Source organism: Pteropus medius, unplaced genomic scaffold, assembly GCF_902729225.1.
Source record: "Pteropus medius unplaced genomic scaffold, Ma_sr-lr_union100, whole genome shotgun sequence".
In the NCBI taxonomy this organism is placed as follows: domain Eukaryota; kingdom Metazoa; phylum Chordata; class Mammalia; order Chiroptera; family Pteropodidae; genus Pteropus; species Pteropus medius.
In genome coordinates this window covers 804,649-824,239 of record NW_024356336.1, presented here as the reverse complement: position 1 = coordinate 824,239, position 19,591 = coordinate 804,649, and the positions used below count along the sequence as shown (strand labels likewise).

The following is a 19,591-nucleotide window of genomic DNA, read 5'->3' as shown; positions in this document are numbered from 1 at the left end:
CCAGAGGCTACACGACATGCGTTGGGGTCGTAGCTCTGATGTCTAATGGAATGTATGCTTTGGTGTTATTGGATCTTAAAATTTTTCTCAGTCTTGGTAAGTGGTTTCCAGAGGCTGGTGGTCGGTGGAGGAGTTGCCTACAAAGGGACAGTAGGTAATTTAAACTAGGTGAACTTTATTGTATAAATGATACTTAAAAATTAAAAAACCCAAAAGTTATTTCTTAATTTTAATTTCTAATAGTATAAATATAGTTAGGTATAACCCACGTAAACAAAAGCTCTCAATAATTTTAAAGCATACCAAGGGGTCCTTAGATCAAAAGCTTTGAGAACCACTGAGTTAAAATATTAATTTCTTACTTAAAGTAGTTGCAATTATTTTCTCTAAAGTTGGGTAAAGTGATTAATAGGGAGGGCAAATTCTCTCTGGCTCTAATGCTTTATAAGTTTTGCTGCCCAATGTGGTAGTAACTAACTACATGTGAGTACTGAGTATGTGAAAAGTGACTCATCCAAATGAAATGTACTTAATATAAAAAAAAAGATTGTAAGTTGTATCTCATTAATAATTTTTACATAGAAATGACATACAAATTTTGGCCATATTGGGTAAATAAAAGACAGTGTTAAAATTAATTTCATCTTTCTTTACTTTAATGTGGCTACTAGAAAGTTTTAAATGTGGGTTCATTGTATTTCTATTGAGCAGCATTATTCTGGAGACATGCAGTCTTGACTGTCAATTGTGCTTCCACCAATCACAAATTGTATGAAGACTTATTACTTCTCTAAACTTCTTGGGTTTCCTGGGCTGTAAAGTGCGAGTAATGTTAAGGTTGGTGCGAAGACTGAATGTGAATGAAAATGTAGATACGTGCTTAGCAACCACCTAAGTAAACAATAAGTTTGGTGACTGTCGTTAAAGCTTTCGGTTTCTCTGTTGATGCCATCAGAGACGGGCCATATGCTCATTAAAGGCTCTTCCTCTGTGACCTATTTCCACTCTGACCACATTAACAACTAATGCTGTCTGAGGCCTGATCCCGCTTTCCGGTAGGGGCTGCCCTCTTCACACCAAAAATTAAAATGACACAAGGTTCTTCCTGGAAGTGATATATCTATATTTTATGAACGAAGCCCTGGCAAAACCTGAAAACAAAAAGCCCTGTGCCGTAGGGCTTCCCTTGGCAACCGACGCTAGCACACATTGCTAAGGGGGGCGGGGATTAGGGGGAGAGCAGAGAGAACAACAAGGATGTGGTCCGTCGGCTTCTCCTCACCGGCGGAGGTTGCTTCCGGTCCTCCCAGGAGCCCGTCCATCGGCCAACTGTCCCCCTAGGAACTTGTTCTTTAACCGCGGGTTCCGCCTCCTCAGAAGCCCTAGGAGACTCCGGTCAATTCTCGGTGATAGTGGCGGGGGCTGCGGCGGCGGGGACAGCGGTAGCGGGGGCGGGCCTCCCTCGCGGCCGCAATGCTGAGCTGCCGAGCTCAGGAGGCAGTGAGCGCGGCCGACAGGGCCATTCAGCGCTTTCTGCAAACCGGGGCGGCAGTCAGGTGAGCTTTGCGGGGCGGGGCGGCCAGAGAGGCCCGGACCTGGGTCCACAGCTTTGGCCTGCGGCTTCCTTTTCACGCCCCAGTCAGGGTCCCCAGGGCCGGAGCGAACATTCTGGAGGCTTTTGCGTCCTGCAGGATTGAAAGTCCAGCCCCTGAGGCCGGGGCGAGGGGGGGAGGGAGGGACGACGGGCCTCTAGAGCTTCCAGGTCTTTGGCAACGCCAATTCTGTATGCACTCCCCGGTGCTGCTAGTGACCCCAATTCTATCAGTGTGTCCAACGCTGCTCTGCCAGGGCCTTCTCCAATCCTGTCATTGTTCCCAGAGCTTCCAGGGACCCTCAGGCTTGTCAAGGCCCAGAATTCTGTCATGCCTCTCGGACCTCTCAGTGCTTTGCAGGCCTTTCAAGACCCCTTAATCCTTTCAGGAAACCCCCAATCCTTATAGGCTTCCAGTCATGTCTGTTCCTGGCCTGCCAGGGTTCCCCAGTCTTGCCATGCTTCTCAATCCTGTAAAGTGCCCTGGGCTTGCTAGCACCATCCCTCTCCTCTCCCCCTCCCCTTATATTGTCAGTACCCCTCTCCCAGTTTTGCCAAGGATTCCCTACTCTGTATGAGTCCCTAATCTTTTTAGCGACTCATTATCTTGCAATAGTTAAACCAGTCAGGACCCCTTGATCTGCTAAAACTCCCAGTCCTGCTAAGGTCTTCCATTCCTGCTAGTATCCCCCAATAGTATTGTCCCTAGTCCTGTCAGAGTCCCTATTTCTCTCCTCTTATGCACCCTCCCATGGGCTTCAGGCTTCAGAGCTGGCCACTGCACCTCCATTATTGTCCCTAAATGACTGAGACCTGTTGTTCAGGTCAGCTTCCTTCCTTTGGAACTGGAGCAGGTCTAGGGCTTATTATCCCAGGGCTGGAAGCCACCAGTGGCTGTCCTGTCCTGTGCCCCCATTCTGTAGAGGGGAAATGGGCCTTGAGACAGCCTTGCCGATGGTCCTACAACTAACTACCTGATGGGAGAGCTGCGGGGAGAAGTCAGATCTTTTCACTCCCAAGCCCCACTACTCTCCTCATGTCATTTTGCAGAGGAATGGCATTTCCAGAGTTACCACTTGCTCTTGGATTTTTTGTCCATGCCTTGCTAGGCACATGGGAAAGTCCTTTCCCTCAACCCTTTGACACTCTGTTCTTCAGTTTTCTTCATAAGCTTTGTGGTTTTAAGCTCAGACTTGGCAGCTTGACAGGCAAAAGTTCACATTAATGCTACTTCATGCACTTTGACCAAGTTGGCTACATCTTGAGAGCTTGTTTGGAGGTTCTAGCAGGGGAGTGCAGCTACTCATATACACTTGATGAAGAACGGTCCTCTCCTCTGTGGGAGAAGGTTCTCCTTTTAGACCGAGTGCGCAGCTTCAGGAGGGACGCACGTGGAGCAGTGAGGGAAGGAGAAGACACCTGCCTAGCCAGCCAGATCAGTTGAATCAACTCTGGTGATCAGTGGGGTGACAGATGTCTCACATCCAAGTTGGCTACATCTTTTAGTTTTCTTATTTATAAAAGTGGAGATGATAATGGAACCTACTTCCATGGGATTGTTTTGAGAATGAGCTAAGATTATCACAGTGCCTGACATAGAGTATGCACCCTGAAATATTAGTGTTTGATTAGGGGATTTGAGAGCATATATAGAGTGCTTTAGCCTTTCAATGATGGCCCTTTTTAACCTTTCCAGGCACTTTTGTGACTACACCTGTTGTGTAAAAGCACAGTGATGCATTAAGAAACTTCAAGTGTAACTTTCATGAGATTATAATACTTAATAATCATAGTAGCTAACATTTACTAAGCTCTTACTATGCACCCTATGCATTAGCGCTTATTTAATCCTCACAACAACCCTGTGAGGTAGGTCTCATGATTGTCCATTGTACAGATGAGGAAGCTGAGGTTTAGAGAGTAAAATGATGTCCTAGGGAATAGTGGAGCCAAGATTGAACCAGATTAATGTGATTCCACTTTTTTAACCAAGTGCTGTGCACTGTTGACTCTTGGGAGAACATAGGTTTATTTGAAATTCAGTTATCAATTTTGTATCATATCAATTATGACTCTAGGAAAATGTTCATAGTTGTAAGGTAGAGTTCCTAGTATTGCCAGTGACTCTTCACTAGTTAATGTTGACTGAGCTATGATCAAAACAATATTTACATGATTCGAATATTGAGATATGAATACATTACATACACATGTATATACACATATCTAACACATATGTAGGTATATATTGCACATAGATACACATGTGGTTTACCTTATTCAGTGGAAATACATAACTTTGTGCAAACACAGTGTTTTAAATTGCTGGTGAAATTTCATTAGTAGTAAAAAACTTCAGTGTTCAAGTCAAATCTCAAATTAAGAATCTTTAATTTCATAAATACTATAAGATCTTTTAATACTATTGTATGTCCCCTCCCCACTTAATAATCTAAAAGATAATTCATTTCTATATGTTTTTCTCCAGTACCCAGTCATTCAGCAAATATTAGAGAACCTACTATGTGCCAGACATGATCTAGACATTTGGGATATGTCAATGAGTAAAATAGCTGAAGATTCCTGCCCTTGGGGACTTTGCATTCCAGTTGAGTGAAGCAGACAATAAACTAGTGAATAAGTGAAATGTTAGAAGGTGGTAAGTACCATGGTAAAAAGAAAAAGTAGAAACAGGTAAAAGGGACCAGGAATGCAGGTTCTAATAGTTTGTTAGAAGTGAAGGGAAAGTGAAGAGTGAGCCAAGCAGTGATCTGGGGAAAGAGCATACCACACAGAGTGGGCAACAGTGGAAACGATCGTGGCTGGGGTGGCAGCCGGGGTGGCAGCCAGTGTGGCGGCCAAGTAAGAGGCGGAGTACTTGGCTTCTTCTCCGGGTGAGATGGGACTTTTGGAAAGTTGTGCTGTAACTTAGGTTTTAAATCCTAATGTCTAAATGTGCTGATTTTCAAGACATAATCCTATATATCTTACTGAGTATTACTTTAACTCGAAAATTAGGTATTTGGCGGGCCAGTTGATTATTTTGCTAATGTTATTTCTATATACCTAGATCTCTCTATATATTTTCTGTGTTTGTGATAATGGAAGACGGTAAACTTATTTTCTTTTTTAGATATAAAGTCATGAAGAACTGGGGTGTTATAGGTGGAATTGCCGCTGCTCTTGCAGCAGGAATATATGTTATTTGGGGTCCCATTACAGAAAGAAAGAAGCGTAGGAAAGGTAAGAATGAGGCATCGTATTATAGTCTGTAGACTTGACCCAAACTGTTATTACCCAAAAACAGTACAAAAAGGGGAGGAGAGGGCATTTTTGGTCTTCTTGTATCTTCAGTTTTGGGACTGTATTTCTTTTAAACAGAAGTTGATTTTAATGACTTCATTATTTTCTATCCTACAGTAAAAAGATTTATATTTCATCCTCTCTAAAAAGTCTTTAGTTTGAGACATGCTTTATAATGAAAATTTCAAGTGGTATAATTGTCTAAGTGTTCTCATTAATATGGCAATTGTGTTTTTCATTAGTACAACAGACCAATTGTGTAATGCATTTGTGGTTTCACTGACTAGCTGCTAGTCACTAGAAAATGTTTAGTTAGTTTCTTCATTAATGCAACATCCATTTTCTTATTTTTTAAAATGCCCCCTTTTCTAAATGTTGCTCTACTTATATTGATTAAAAGTCATCAAAAAAAGGGAGGGAGGGGAATAAATGTAGCAAAATGTTGATCATTGTTAAATCTAGGGATGGTTATAATTAGGATTTATTATATATCCTCTCACATGTTTGAGAACTTTCATAATAAAAAGTTTTTTAAAATTTTCAGCAGAAGAGGGAAGTATTTTGTTGATCTCTTTGCAGAAAGACTGATTAGAATTGGTATAGTGGAGTCTTTCCCACTGATTATAAGAACAAAATCATTGTCCTGGGGAGCAACAACAGAATAATTGTTTTCTTCCATTCTGAGAAACATTGCTTTCTTATCAGAGGAGGGAGGGAAAAATAGAGAGAGAGAATGAGGGAGGGAAAGAGAGAGATGTTACTAAATGTTTTTTACATTCATTGCAAACCAAACTGTGCCAGACATCATGGTGGGTTTCAAAAGTAACACAGGATGGGGACTTGTCCTTTTATCACTAGAGTTTCCTGAAGGAGCAGTACTAAGACTGGGCCTCAGCATGAACAGAATACCTGGCCTTCTGTGGATAAGGACTTTCTCACACTGAGATTTCAAATTCAAAGCCACAGTACAGAAATTCTGGGTCACCAAAGGGAAAGAAAAAAAGAGTTGGTCGAATATGATGTGCTGTTCTCTTCTCTGCACCATCCCATCCTACCATCCCCACTTTTTCTAGGGCTCGTGCCTGGCCTTGTCAACTTGGGGAACACCTGCTTCATGAACTCCCTGCTGCAAGGCTTGTCTGCCTGCCCTGCTTTCATCAAGTGGCTGGAAGAGTTCACCACCCAGTACACCAAGGATCAGAAGGAGCCCCCCCCACACCAGTATTTATCCTTAACACTTTTGCATCTCCTGAAAGGTATCTTGCTGGGAATTTAAAGGGGATTCTGTGCATTTTCTAAGCAGCAGCCCAGATGACAGGCAAAGGATAATAGCCTTGGTTTAGAAAAAGATTATACAGATCATTACGGAAAAATAAAAGCACTAATAGATACAAACAGCAATTTTTTAAACTCAAAGATATAACCATCTATTTTACAAATTGTCAGTTTAGTAACAGCTTTTTAGGGAAGAAGAAAATCCACTGCAACATAACCCTTTTGATTATAAGAATACTCTGTTTTCAAAAACAAAATTTTTTTTTTATTAAAAGTATCTCAGCCTAGGAAGTAAGCTAAGTAGCAAGATAAATAATACAAATTGTATTGCAGTAGATACAAAGTATTTAACAAACACTCAAATATTCAACTTGACCATCATCAAAGAAATATAAATAAAATAATAGTGAGGTACCACGTTTTTAATTGTTAGCAAAGGTTGAAAAACAGATCGACACCCCTGATTAGCTGTTGGACGACATGTTCTTACACACTAGTGTGGGTGTAACTTAGGGCGACCTTCTGGGGTAGCAGTTCGGAACTACACAGTAATAGCTTGCCAAGGGTTCAGTGCCATTTGACCTAGTGTAAAGCACACTAGTAAAGTGTGCCTGGGAGTCTGTCTTAATGGAAACAGAAAAGTGGACTGTGCTTTACACTAGACTGAAGTGGAGTTCTAAGAACACACAAGTTGAGGAATGTCTGGATACTGGCCCTGAGCTTAGAGAGTCACAGTATACATGGAATTTTAAGAAGTCATCAATCTAACTTCCTTTTTAAACCACTATTTTTGACTATAGAATTGGTTCCCGCACCCCCCTCTGCCCCCGCAACATTTGTTAACATCCTGAGGACATTCCACAGAACACAATTTGGGAAATGCTGTCATAGTAGAAACATCTCCAACACCTAGTTATAATGGAAAAGGAATGAAAGAATGTGGTTGTCCAACAGTGGACTGATTAAGCAATCAGTGGAATAGTATACAGCCATTAAGAACATCTTTGTGAAGTTTTTTTATTTTTATTTTTATTTTTATTTTTAAATTTGGGAGAAGGCATAGATTATTATAATAAGTTTAAAAGAGCAGGATACAAAATATGATATAATTTGACTTCAGTGAAGGAAAAAATTCTACAGATAAAGATTGGACAGAAAAAGACCAAAATGTTAGCCATGGCCATTTTGATATTGTGCAGTTGATAGCTTGAAAACATTTAAAAAAACACTACTAAAACTTTCAACAGTAAGCATATATTATTCTCATAGAAAAAGTTGGATTTAAAAATCCTTGGCTAATTATTGCTTCACTGAGGTATTTTCCCATGTGATCTCAGCTTGACACAAATCTTTATGAAGCTAGTTCCCCTGTCAGGCAATTTGAAAATAATTTACTGCCCTGTTGAAAAAATACCATTGCAAAGACTGTGGGAAAAGCTGAAATGTTTGCATAGCTGTTATGACACAGGTTTAAGAGTTGTCCTAACTATGCCCGCAGGCCTTCCCTCTTTGACACACGTCACCCAGTGCTGGGAACTGGAGCCATCCATGATCTGCTGCTCCTAGAATATGTGCTCCCTTCTTCACTTCTGCTTTCAGTGTCTTTTGTTTTATTTTATTTATTTTTCAGTGTTTTATTTTGACTTTTAGAAATAATTTTTTGTTATATAAGTAGTTCATTAATAAATTCTACTAGTCAAAAATTAAGACATTACAGATAAGGCTAAAGTCCCATTTATTACGACCCCAAACCTATTCCCCTCCTTCCTTCCCCAAAGTAAAATATAAGTGTATCTTTCCAGACCATTTTCTGAGTATCATAGGAATTATATATTGTTTTGTTTATTCTTTTTATAACCAAATAACAATACGCTGTAGAGGAATGTTCATTTTGGTACATGTAACCTCTACCTCGTTCACTTTTTTTTTTGCACATTTATTGACCTTATATATGTTATCTTCTGTGAATTGCTTGCTCGTATCCTTTGCCCATTTAAAGAATCATCCATAACATAACATTTATCATCTTAACCAATTTTAAATATACAACTCTGTAGCATTAAATACATTTACTTTGTTGCGCAGCCATAACCACTGTTCATCTCTAGAATTTTTTGTCATCTCATAATGAAACTCTATATTCAATAAACAACTTCCCGTCCTCTGCTACCCCCAGACCATGGTAACCACTATTCTTTCTATCTCTGTGAATTTGGCTTATGTACCTCATTTAAATGGAATCATAGAATATTTATCTTAGCATAATGTTGTCAAGGTTCATCCACCTTCTAGCATGTGTCAGAGTTTCATTCCTTTTTAAGGCTGAATATGAATAATATTTGATTACGTATATATACTACATTTTATCTGTTCATAAGTCAATGGACATTTGGGTTGTTTTCACCTTTTGGCTATTGTGAACAATGCTGCTATGAACATTGTTGTACAAATTTCTATTCAAGTCCCTGCATTTAATTGTTTTTGGTATATACTCAGAAGTGGAATTGCTGGATCAAATGGTAATTCTGTTCAATTTTATGAGGAGCTGCCACACTGTTTTCTGTAGTGGCGTTACCATTTTACATTACCACCAGCAGTGCACAAAGGGTTTCAATTCTCTACATTCTTACCAACACTTGTCTTTTTGATAACAGCCATTCTAATGGGTGTGAAGTGGTATATTGTGGTTTTGATTTGCATTTCCCTAATGATAAGTGATATTAAGTATCTTTTCATGTGTTCATTAGTCATTAGTATGTCTGTTTTTTTTTTTTTGAGAAGTTCTAAGTCCTTTGTTCATTTTTTTCATACAAAGTGTTTATTTTTTATTGGACTATATTTGACATGCAACATTATGTAAATTTAAGGTGTACAACATGTGAATTTGATAAATTTTATGTGTAATATGATTGCCATTGTAGTGATAACTAATACCTCTATCGTGTAGCATAATTATCATTTCTTTTTAGTAGTTGGGATAATTAAGGTCTAGTCTCTTAGCCAGTTTGATTATCATATGATGTAGTTGTCTATAGGCACTGTACTGGGCATTAGAACTCTAGGGCTTATTTATTACTCATTGTAAGTTTGTACTCTTAAACAACATCTGTTCTACCCCCACTCCCCAGCCCCTGGTAATCACCGTTTTACTCTGTTTTTCTGAATTTGGCTTTTTTAGATTCCACTTATGAGTGATAGCATACAGTATTTGTCTTTCTCTGTCTGAATTATCTCACTTAGCATAATCTCTGTCACATAATAAGTGCTCGAACAATAATAGCTATACTAAAGATGCAGATTCTCGGACTTAATGGATTAGAATCTTTGGGGGCTTATCCTAGGAACAGACATTTTAATAAGTAACTTCCCTTCCTCCAGATTATTCTGATCCTCACTAAATTTTGAGAACCATTGGTTTCCCTAGAAAACTCTTCCCTCCTTTGTCCACCCGGTGAACATTTTAAAGACTCCGCTCAAATGCTACCTCCTGTATGAAACCTTCCTAGATCAGACCCCTACATCCCTCCTTTGCCCACCTCCCCCTGACCGTGCATAGACCTCAACCATAGCATCTGTTACCTTTTTAAAAAATAATTTTTAAATTACCTTTGAAATATATTAGTTTCAGGTGTACAACATGGTGATTAGACATTATATAACTTACAAAGTGATCACCCTGATAAATCTAGTGCCCACCTAGTACCCTTTGTTCATTTTTGAACTGTCTATATTTTTGTTGCTGAGTTTCAGGAGTTCTTTATGTATGCTGGATATCAGTCCCTTATCAGATATGTGATTTGCCAGCCTTATTCATGTTTACAGTTGAGACACCTGTTTACAGTTTAACCATTTGCTTCCAGTGCCTTGTCTTGATAAACAGGCTGTAGTGAACACCTTGTACATGTCCGACATGTACATCAACACATATTTCCCTGGGGTGGATCCTGAGAAAGCGAAATTGCTGGATTGTAGGATATGAAAATTAGTAGACATTGCCAAATGGCCCCACTGCATTTTAGGCAATATTAGCCTGATGGGGACATTAAAATTTTCCTTGAAAGAAGCTAACAAAAGGGCTGCTCAGTGGGTGTAGGAGGAAGAAGGAAGGTACAGTTCCTTTCCTAATGTGCTCCCTTTGTTGTGGAGGGTAAAGGTCAGACCTCGGCATATATTCGCTCTGTAAGACAGGCCTCAGGACTTCTTGGAGCTGGCTGCCAAGGCTGCTGTTTCTCCACAGGTCACCACTCACAAAATCACTGGCCTCGTTCAGACAAGGATGTGGGTGGCAGTATTCAGAACCTTCAGGGTCAGAGCCTGAAGTAGTATTCAAAGGAATCTTTCAGGTTCACTGCTACAAGTCAAAGAGAAGAAACAGGCTGGTTTAGTTTATCTGGGGAGTTGGAACTCCCAGAAACTGTACTGAGATGACAGGCCCCTATATTTTTATCTCATACTCTGGTCCAGTGTACTACACTGTGAGATAGAGGATGGTCAAGATCAGGAATCAGCAAACTATGGTCCATTGGCCAAATTTAGCCCATCGCCTGTTTTTGTGAAGTTTTATTGAAACACAGCCATGCCCTTTTGTTTAGTATTGTCTGTGGCTGCTTTTTTGTTACAATGGCAGAATTGAGTAGTTGCTAAAGAGACCTAGGAAGCCTAAAATGTTTACCAACCCCCGATCCAGATGTAATTATAAATTCATAAGCCCATCAAACTTTTATTTTTATTAGGCCCGATTTTACTTACGATTGAAACATAACTATTCAGGCTGCCGCATGTACATTGACGTTTTGCAGTGATAACCAGAAACTTATGCGGACACATAGAAGTGAAGGCCTTATGGCCGCAGGAGAGAGTCCTGTGGAGAGTAGTTAGCTATGTGTGTAGGATTGGACTAGATGAGTGTTAAGGGTCCTCCCACCGCTGAGATTGTGAGTTAAAGTCATTTTATTCAATAAGAATCTTACAACAATAAATTTATATTGATGGTAATTCACACAACTGAAGATCAGTTACCTCATTTAAATGCTGCAGCCTTATGAAAAATTATATTCATTCAACGAAGTGCCTCATAGTGTACTAGGTAAGCATTGGGTAAGGTTACAAAGAACGATGAAAGAGCTAGAATTACACGGTGAATTTTATAGTTCTTAAATTCTTAATTAGCTTGAATATGTTGTGTGGTGCTGGAAAATTTAATAATTGTGTCACCTTTTTTGTTTCCAGCTTTATCCTGCCAAGAAGTAACCGATGATGAGGTCTTGGATGCAAGCTGCTTGTTAGATGTCTTAAGAATGTACAGATGGCAGATTTCTTCATTTGAAGAACAGGTGAATACAACATTCAAAACAGGTTTATTTGGAAATCCTTCCCACTAATGAGTTGGGGTCTGAGCTTGCAGTGATGGCTAAAAAACACCTGCATTGTTGCAGAATAAATGCCAGTATTGACCTTGCAGTTGCCTGGCCTTAGTATACATTTCTGTAACATTTTAGGCAGCCTTCATGTTCTGGGCTAGATTATGAGCTTTGTTCCTGCTCTCATGATCAGAGGAGAAATATAGTTCTTTTTCACCCGAGGGATCTAAAGTTAGCAGGATAGAGCATAACCACAGGTGCCAGAAAGCAAAAATCTTTTTAATTCTTGAATGACTTTGTACTTCAGTGGAGTATAGGGACACCTAAGTCCTTTAGAGAGTGGCAGGTGGCTTCACCTTAGAGTCTCAGAGGTTCAGGTGAGACCCTTTTTTGTACAACACCCTCATTAAAAAAATCAGCTTTCAGAGGCTGGCTTAAAGTTGCCCCAAACAGGAAGCAGCTGTCATATGCATCCTCAGGGCCTTGTTCGAGCCACTTCTACCCCCTTTCCCACAACTACAGCTTCACTGTTTTCTTTGGTTCTGGCCACCCTCCTCCTCTTCCTCCCCAGACCACTATTACCACTGGCAAGTCTGAGGCCAAGGCTGAGAGAGTAAGGTTCTAAGGACGAGAAATTTAGTTTCCAGTGGTACATCCTCACTAGCCAGATTTCCAGATGGCCTTGTCCAGTTTTGTGTTGGCTACTTCTGCTGCCACCATCCAGACACTGGACCAGAGAAATGGGAGATGGCCTTTCAGCTCCCATAACTGTGGGGCTAAAGTGAAAAGCATTTGAAAGCTCTGGAAAGTGAGGTGGGAAGGCTGTCTAGCTCCCCTTATTTTTAAAGATTATCTCTGTTTCCACTTTAATTTGAAGCCATATATGCATTTTTTTAAGCATGACATTGATGATATCTATACTTTCTTACAATGCTTCTCAATCTATTGTATGTTGAAATGTTTTTCCATTTAGAAAATACTTTTTAAATCCTCCTATAACTGGAATTATTTAGCTGCATTTTTCATTTTCCTGAACTAAGAGTGACTGAATTTAGCCACCAAAAACGTAAGATTCTTTTTCTAAGTCCTGCTCTTCTCTTGAGGACTCACTCAAGTCCCAGTTACTCCTGTGATATATTTCCAACATCTTCAGCCCACAGTGGTCAGTGAGCCAGGTACTGCTGTGCTGTGCGTGGAAAAGAAATAAGCATATCTGTCTTCTTCTTTGAAGGCGTCCAGAGCACTAGCACAGAGCTTTGTCCACATCTATGTTATTATTAAGTCAATCGACAGCAGACTTCCACTATCAACTACTTTTCAGTGTCTTCCTGTAGAGCTGTGGAAGGTGCATTGGGTTAAGCACTCACTGCATGTGAATTATATGATTTAATCATTACAACCCTGTAAGGAGTTTCTGTTATTATTCCCATTTTGCAGATGAGAACGCTGAAGTCCAGAGAAACGAAGTGATTTGCCCAAAGTCACGTAGCTATTTAAGTGGCAGAGCCAGATTTTGGACCAGTCTTGTGCTGAAATATACACTTAAGCTCCGCCCTCTTCTGTGGTATAATCCTTTTCTCAAGGCCAAATAGTTATGTGGCTGACTATGACATAATAGGGTTTGGATCTGACTCTATCTGACTCTATCCTGTCTTGGGATTTTTCTCCCTGGTAAACTCCTGGTCATTGCTTCAAGGGCTGGTTCAGATGTCTGCTTTTGAAGGCTCCCTGAGCCTCCCAGGAAGAGCTGATTCTCAGTCTCCTCTGACTCACTGGTCAGAACAGGGCAATAGCATTGCACTGCTGGATGATAGCTAGGCTGCCACATCTATGCAAGGATTGCGAGTCCTTGGAGGGCAAGAGCCTTGCCTTATTTATCTTTGAATCTCTGTCACTGTCTTGCTAACTACTGTTCCTAGCCTCAGGGATGGGGGGGGCGTTCATTTATACATGCAGCAAAGATTTATTGAATGTGTGCCTCTGGCAGGGCGTGGTGAGGGCCTGGGGTTATAGTAGCAAACCTGACTTACTCAAGGTTCCTGCTGTCATAGCTCACACTCTAGTGGAGTTGAAGGCTGAAGACATTAAACAGATAATTTCAAAGTGTGCTAATAGTAAAATAAGCATGATGATGGGACAGAGTGTGAGTGTGGGGGCCCTGGGAGCTGGGGTCAGAGAAAAGCAGTGGGAGACCACTTTAGATGGGCGAGGCTTTTCTGAAGACCTGGGTTTTTTGCTGAGATCTAAAATCTAAAATGAAGTGAGGCCTGTGAAAGTCTGGGTGTAGAGTGTTCCAGACAGGAACAAGCCAGGTGAAAGCCTTGAGACAGTGATGAGGACACAGTGTTTGGAGGATAATGAGAAGGCCAGCATGGCTAGGGTCAGTGGAGGGGAGAACAGTAGAGGAGAGGGGGTCACAGACATTGTCAGGGAGCAGATTGGGCAAGGCCTAGGAGGCTGTAGACAGGAGTTGGGCTTCTACTCTGTGTGTAGTTGAGGAGCCACTAGAGCAGTGGTCGCCAACCTTTTTGGCACCAGGGACCAGTGCTCCTATTAGAGTTTAATGCCTGATGATCTGAGGTGGAGCTGAGGCAGTGATGCTAGCTAGCTAGCACTGGGGAGTGGCTGCAAATACAAATGAAGCTTTGCTAGCTTGCTGCTCACCTCCTGCTATACGGCCTGGTTCCTAACAGGCCATGGACTGGTACTCATCCGCAGTCTGGGTGTTGGGGACCCCTGCACTAGAGGCTTTGAATAGGGATCCAGTTTTTGTTTGAATGGCGTTGTGGCGCGATCAATTCTAAGACCCACGGAGCCAATCGAGATGAATTATGAGCCTTTATTAGCCGGCCAGCGATTGACTCTCTACCACGCAGGGGTTGGAGGAGATCAGCCTTGATCTCCCAAAAGAGGCAGTTTATAAAGCCTAGCCACACCCTAGTTAACATCAAACAAGCAAGCAGATTACAGAAGAGAAGTCGGCCCTTAGCATATCTTTGCCCAGAACCACACCCTTAACAATGGGACCACCCTGGTCACTGTGTACAGGAGAGAATGAATGTCGGGGGCCAAGAGGGAAGCAGGGAGGAAAGTCGGGAGGCTGTTAACTGCAGACTTCCAGGCCAGGGATGGCATGGCTCAGATTGGGTCTGGGGCAGGTGAAATGGGGAGTCCTCCAGAGATTAAGGGTACATTTTGGAAGGAGAGGCTACAGGACTGCTGCTGAATTGGCTAGGGATGGGGTTAAGTCAGGGAGGGTCGGTGAGGGAGGGTCTCCCTGAGGAGCTGCCATTTCAGTGGAGACAGGAAGGATAAGAAGGAAGCAGCCCACTGAAGAGCTGGGTGGAGCTCCTCAGGCGAGAGTGCGTAAACGACAGGCCCTGGGAGGGGAATCAGCTGGGCGCATTCAAGGAACCAAAAGAGGCCAGGGGAACTAGACCTTTGGTGGTGAGTATGCTGTAGTGTATGCAAGTAGCGAAGTATAATGTTGCACACCTGAAATTCATAACGTTATAAACCGATGTTACCTTGACTTAAAAATAAAACAGAGGGCTAGGGCATAGTGAGGGAGAATTCTAGGGGCTGGATCATATTAGACTTTGGAGACCAGCTAAGATGGCGGGACGGGGTTTACTGAGCAGTGAAAGCCATCGGAAGGTTGAAAGTGGAAGAGTAAATAAAGTCATTTGCCTTTGAAAAGATCACTCTGGTGACTTTGTGGAGGGACACTAAGAGCAGAAGCCTAGAGCCCAGTGAGGATGAGTTTCATCAGAGTTCAGGGGAGGAGAGACCTACCCATCCCAGAAGAGTGGTGGCTTTGGCTTTTTGGGAGAGGGATGTTTGCGTTGATCCTTAAAGAGTAGTCCCCTGCCGTATGATATAGCAATTCTATTTCTGGGTATACACCCAAAAGTATTTAAAGAAGGGACTTGAACAGATATTTGTACACCCATGTTCATATCAGTATTTGCAATAGCCAAAAGGTGGAAGTAGCTCAAGTGTCTGTCCATCAGTAGATGAATGGATGAACAAACTGGGGCTGTATGTGTGTGTTTATACATATATATGAACATGGATATACACATAATGGAATATACACACACACACAATGGAATATTATTCATCCTTAAAAAGGAAGGAAATTCTGACACATGCTACAACATGGATGAACCTTGAAGACATTATGCTAAGTTCAATAAGCCAATCACAAAAAGGACAGATATTATGATTCCTTATATGAGGTTCCTAGAGTAGCTGGATTCATAGAGACAGAAAGTAGAATGGTGGTTGCCAGGGCCTAGGAGGGAGCTGGGAAATGAGTTAGTATTTAATGGGTACAGAGTTTGGGGATGGTTCTGATGCCGCCCTGGCTTCCTGGCTCCTCTCTGAAGAATGCTCTGCCCTTTCACAGGATGCTCACGAATTATTCCATGTCATTACCTCATCGTTGGAAGATGAGCGGGACCGCCAGCCCCGGGTGACACATTTGTTTGATGTGCATTCCCTGGAGGTAAACTATTAATATTTCGAATACATTCAGTGCATTTGTGCATATTTAATAGGTATAGGGACCACAAGTATAATATTTGTACAACTTTAAAGTCACAAGTAAGATTCAGTAACGATCAGCAGTGGGGGCGGGGCTGAGGGAGGTTCTTAAACTGCATCCTTTGCTGACGGTGACTTGAAAGGCTCTTTCAAATGATTCACTGCAATTTGTGTTGGCTTGGAGAAGAAAGAATCTATTTTCTCCCATTTAATACAGGGGAACAAGGAGCCATGGAAATGCGAAATGAATCCTCATTTCCCTGGAACATTATAAAAGTTAACTAGTAAAGGGGGGTGGGAAATATTCTGGAAAGAAGAAATGTGTTTTGATTGCATTTGATGAAAAAATAGGCACGGTAACCAACCAGGGAAGATGGTTAAGATTGCTTTTAGAAACCTCTGTTAACAGTGAATTTTTAGTGGTGCAATCAGAAATTTGTAAGATTTAGGAGCGGGGCGAGGGTGTCGAGAGGCTTGTGGTAGATTTTCAGTCTGTTTCTTTTCTTTCCCCTACAGCAGCAGTCAGAAATAACTCCCAAACAAATAACCTGCCGCACAAGAGGTAGTCATTTTCCATTGAACCGTAAATGGGTACTTTTTAGATGCAACAATAATATGCTTTCTTAAAAAAATTTTTTTTTCTGGTGACATCCAGTTCGAACTCTGTACTCGCAAAGGAACTGAGTTTTGGACGCAGCTTCTTTAAATTGTTCCCCTCGGTGAATATCTTGAATTGTTCCCTCACAGCCTTGCCCTGCTTGGTTTCCTCCAAACGGATGTATTTCTACTTCAAACAAGGGTTTTCTTTTTACCTTCGTGAAGTGATCTTGTGAGGAACTTAAGCTGAAACCGTCATGTCCTCAATGTTTCCACTTTGGCCAGCTTTTACTGCAAATGATCACAGTCCTCCTAAGAAGGAATGATTGTTTTCTTAAGATTTAAACTTAAAAAGACATCAATTCCTTTGCGTATTAGTGATAATAAGGAGATTATCTTTTAAGCCCATACTGTGTGCCAGTCACCATAATATCTCATTTAAGCCTCACAACAGCTCTATGAAGTAGATGATACTAGGGATAATGGGACAGATATCCCCATTTCCATCAAACTAAAGTTAAGTGACTTCCCAAGTCACATAACTAATAAGAAGCAAGGCTGGAACAAAGCCCAGGGCTGCCTGACTCTAGGGCATGTGCTTCTAATTAGCATATCACACTGTTTATTACACTAACCCCCATCCAAAAAAAAAAAAGTTTTCAGACCTTCCTTATTCTGATGATTTCAGAAGTTTATTCCACTTTATGGAATGTTCACTTATGGTATCCTTTTTTTGATATCTCAAACATTTTAAGCATATGTTTGTAAAAAGACATTACTAAACACGATTTAAAAAAAAATGTGGTTGGTCTACAGCCATACTACCCTGAACAAGCCCAATCCCGTCTAATCTCGGAAACTAAGCAGGGTCTGGCCTGGTTAGTACTTGAATGGGAGACCACCTAGGAAGACCAGGTGCTGTAGGCATAAAAAACAAAAAAAATAAGGGATTGTAAACTGACAAGATCTTTGCAATCTGCAAGATCAACCAAGGGTTGCCTCACCTCAAAAATAATAAATTAAAAACAAAATTTAAAAAAAATGTGGCTATACGCATTATATAGAAACCACATTTAACGACCTGTGTAAATTCTCCTGTGAAGGCTTATCTTTTTGATGGAAATTAATAAGAAAAGTTATTTCAATGTACTTTTCAGGAGCATTGGTATCTAAAGAGGGAGTTAACTACCACATACTAAAAAACAGAGCGAATCTTGAGGTTGGTGCCAAAGGGCTGGAGTTTGCATATCAAAAGATGCTTTGTCTTCCAGGGGCACCTCATCCTTCATCCAATCACTGGAAATCTCAGCATCCTTTTCATGGAAGACTTACTAGTAATATGGTCTGCAAACACTGTGAACACCAGGTAAATACAATACCAATATTTGTATTTTGATATGTTCTAGTGAGGTTTTCTTTTAAGATTCATGAAGGATCTAGAGAGTATGGACTGACATTGGTATATGGTATTTATGGTTGCCTGGGCTTGTACACTTAGTGGGCTGATTGCCCCCTTTGGTCAATGCTAACATGTCATCTGATCCTTAGATGGCATCTTCTGTGCCAAGAGCAGCAGACCCATTATGGATTGGCAGGAATTTGAGGCCTAAATTTGGGTCTATAGTGACAGTATACACAACAGATTCTAAGGCTATTGTTTTGTTTTTTTGCTTTTGAGGTTTTAAAATAATTTTTTATTTGGCATAGTTGCAACATAATGCAAAAATAGAGAATTACAACTCTGACCTCAATTGATTTTAGAATATTTTCATTACCCTCTCTACCAAATCTGTTTCCATAGGTAGCCTTAGACAACCACTAATCTACTTTTTGTCTATATAGATTTGCCTATTTGGGACATTTCCTATAAATGGAATCATATAATTTATGGTTCTTTGCGACTAGCTTCTTTCACTCAGTATAATGTTTTCAGGGTTCATCCATGTTTTAGCATATATCAGGACTTCATTCCTGTTTAATGCCAAATAATATTCCATTGTATGGATAGATCCCAGTTTGTTTATCTGCTCATCAGTTGATGGCCATTTGGGTTGTTTCCACCTTTTGGCTATTATGTATAATGCTTCTGTGAATATTTATGTACAAGTTTTTGTGTGGGCATATGTTTTCATTTCTCTTGGAATACCTAGGAATAGAATTGCTGGCTCATGGTAATTCTGTGTTTAACCTGTTAAGGAACTGCCAGACTGATTTCCAAAGTGGCTGCACCATTTTACATTCCCACCAGCAGAGAATGAGGTTTCCAACTTTTCTGTATCCTCACTAATACTTATTATTGACTTTTTAGTTTATAGCCATCCTAATGTGTGTGAAGTGGTATCTCATTGTGGTTTTAATTGTCATTACCCTTCTGACTAATGGTGTTGAATCTTTTTTTAAAAAATAAGGTCCATAGATTATAATTCATATGTCTTAAATATCTTTTATAAGTTGCCCATTCATCTCTCTTATTTTTTCCTTGCATTTTATTTGTATTTTAATGCTATTGTAAGTGGAATTTAAAAATATTTTTCTAGTATATAGAAATATAGTTGCTTGTATATTGATCTTGCATCTTGATATCTTATAAAAATTCATTTATTCTGGAAGTTTTGTTGTAGATTCCTTAGAATTTGCTATGTATGTAAATGTCTGTGAAAAGAAAAAATTTTACTTCTTCCTTTCCAATCGTTACGCCTTTTGTTTATTTTTCTTGCCTTATTATTTTGGCTAGGATCTCCAATGCAAAGTTGTATGAATGGTAATGGGAGACAGCCTTGACTTGTTTCAAATCTTAAGAAGCAAGTATTTGGTGTTTAATAAATAAGTAGGATATTAGCTTCAGGTTTTATTATACCCCTTTTATTACACTGAGAAAGTTCTATTCCTGGTTTGCTGAGAGTTTTTTTTTTTTTCA

General features: G+C 40.4%; 1 protein-coding gene and 1 pseudogene across 3 annotated transcripts in view; both read left to right on the top strand.

Annotated features, from left to right (window-relative positions):
* The first annotated feature begins 1,375 nt into the window (after positions 1 to 1,375).
* The window catches only part of USP30 (ubiquitin specific peptidase 30), a 26,350-nt gene continuing 8,134 nt past the window's right edge, over positions 1,376 to 19,591 (top strand). Inside the window, exons 1-7 of one of the 3 annotated variants that reach the window (XM_039861759.1) lie at positions 1,376 to 1,556; positions 4,725 to 4,834; positions 5,968 to 6,150; positions 11,399 to 11,502; positions 15,941 to 16,039; positions 16,594 to 16,639; positions 17,946 to 18,040. In XM_039861759.1, coding sequence (XP_039717693.1) covers positions 1,474 to 1,556; positions 4,725 to 4,834; positions 5,968 to 6,150; positions 11,399 to 11,502; positions 15,941 to 16,039; positions 16,594 to 16,639; positions 17,946 to 18,040 — 720 coding nt within the window. In that variant the 5' untranslated portion in view covers positions 1,376 to 1,473. The remainder of the gene's footprint in view (positions 1,557 to 4,724; positions 4,835 to 5,967; positions 6,151 to 11,398; positions 11,503 to 15,940; positions 16,040 to 16,593; positions 16,640 to 17,945; positions 18,041 to 19,591) is intronic. The other 2 variants (XM_039861758.1, XM_039861757.1) reach the window with 2 other exon arrangements.
* Positions 17,483 to 17,601, top strand: LOC120602039 (uncharacterized; annotated as a pseudogene).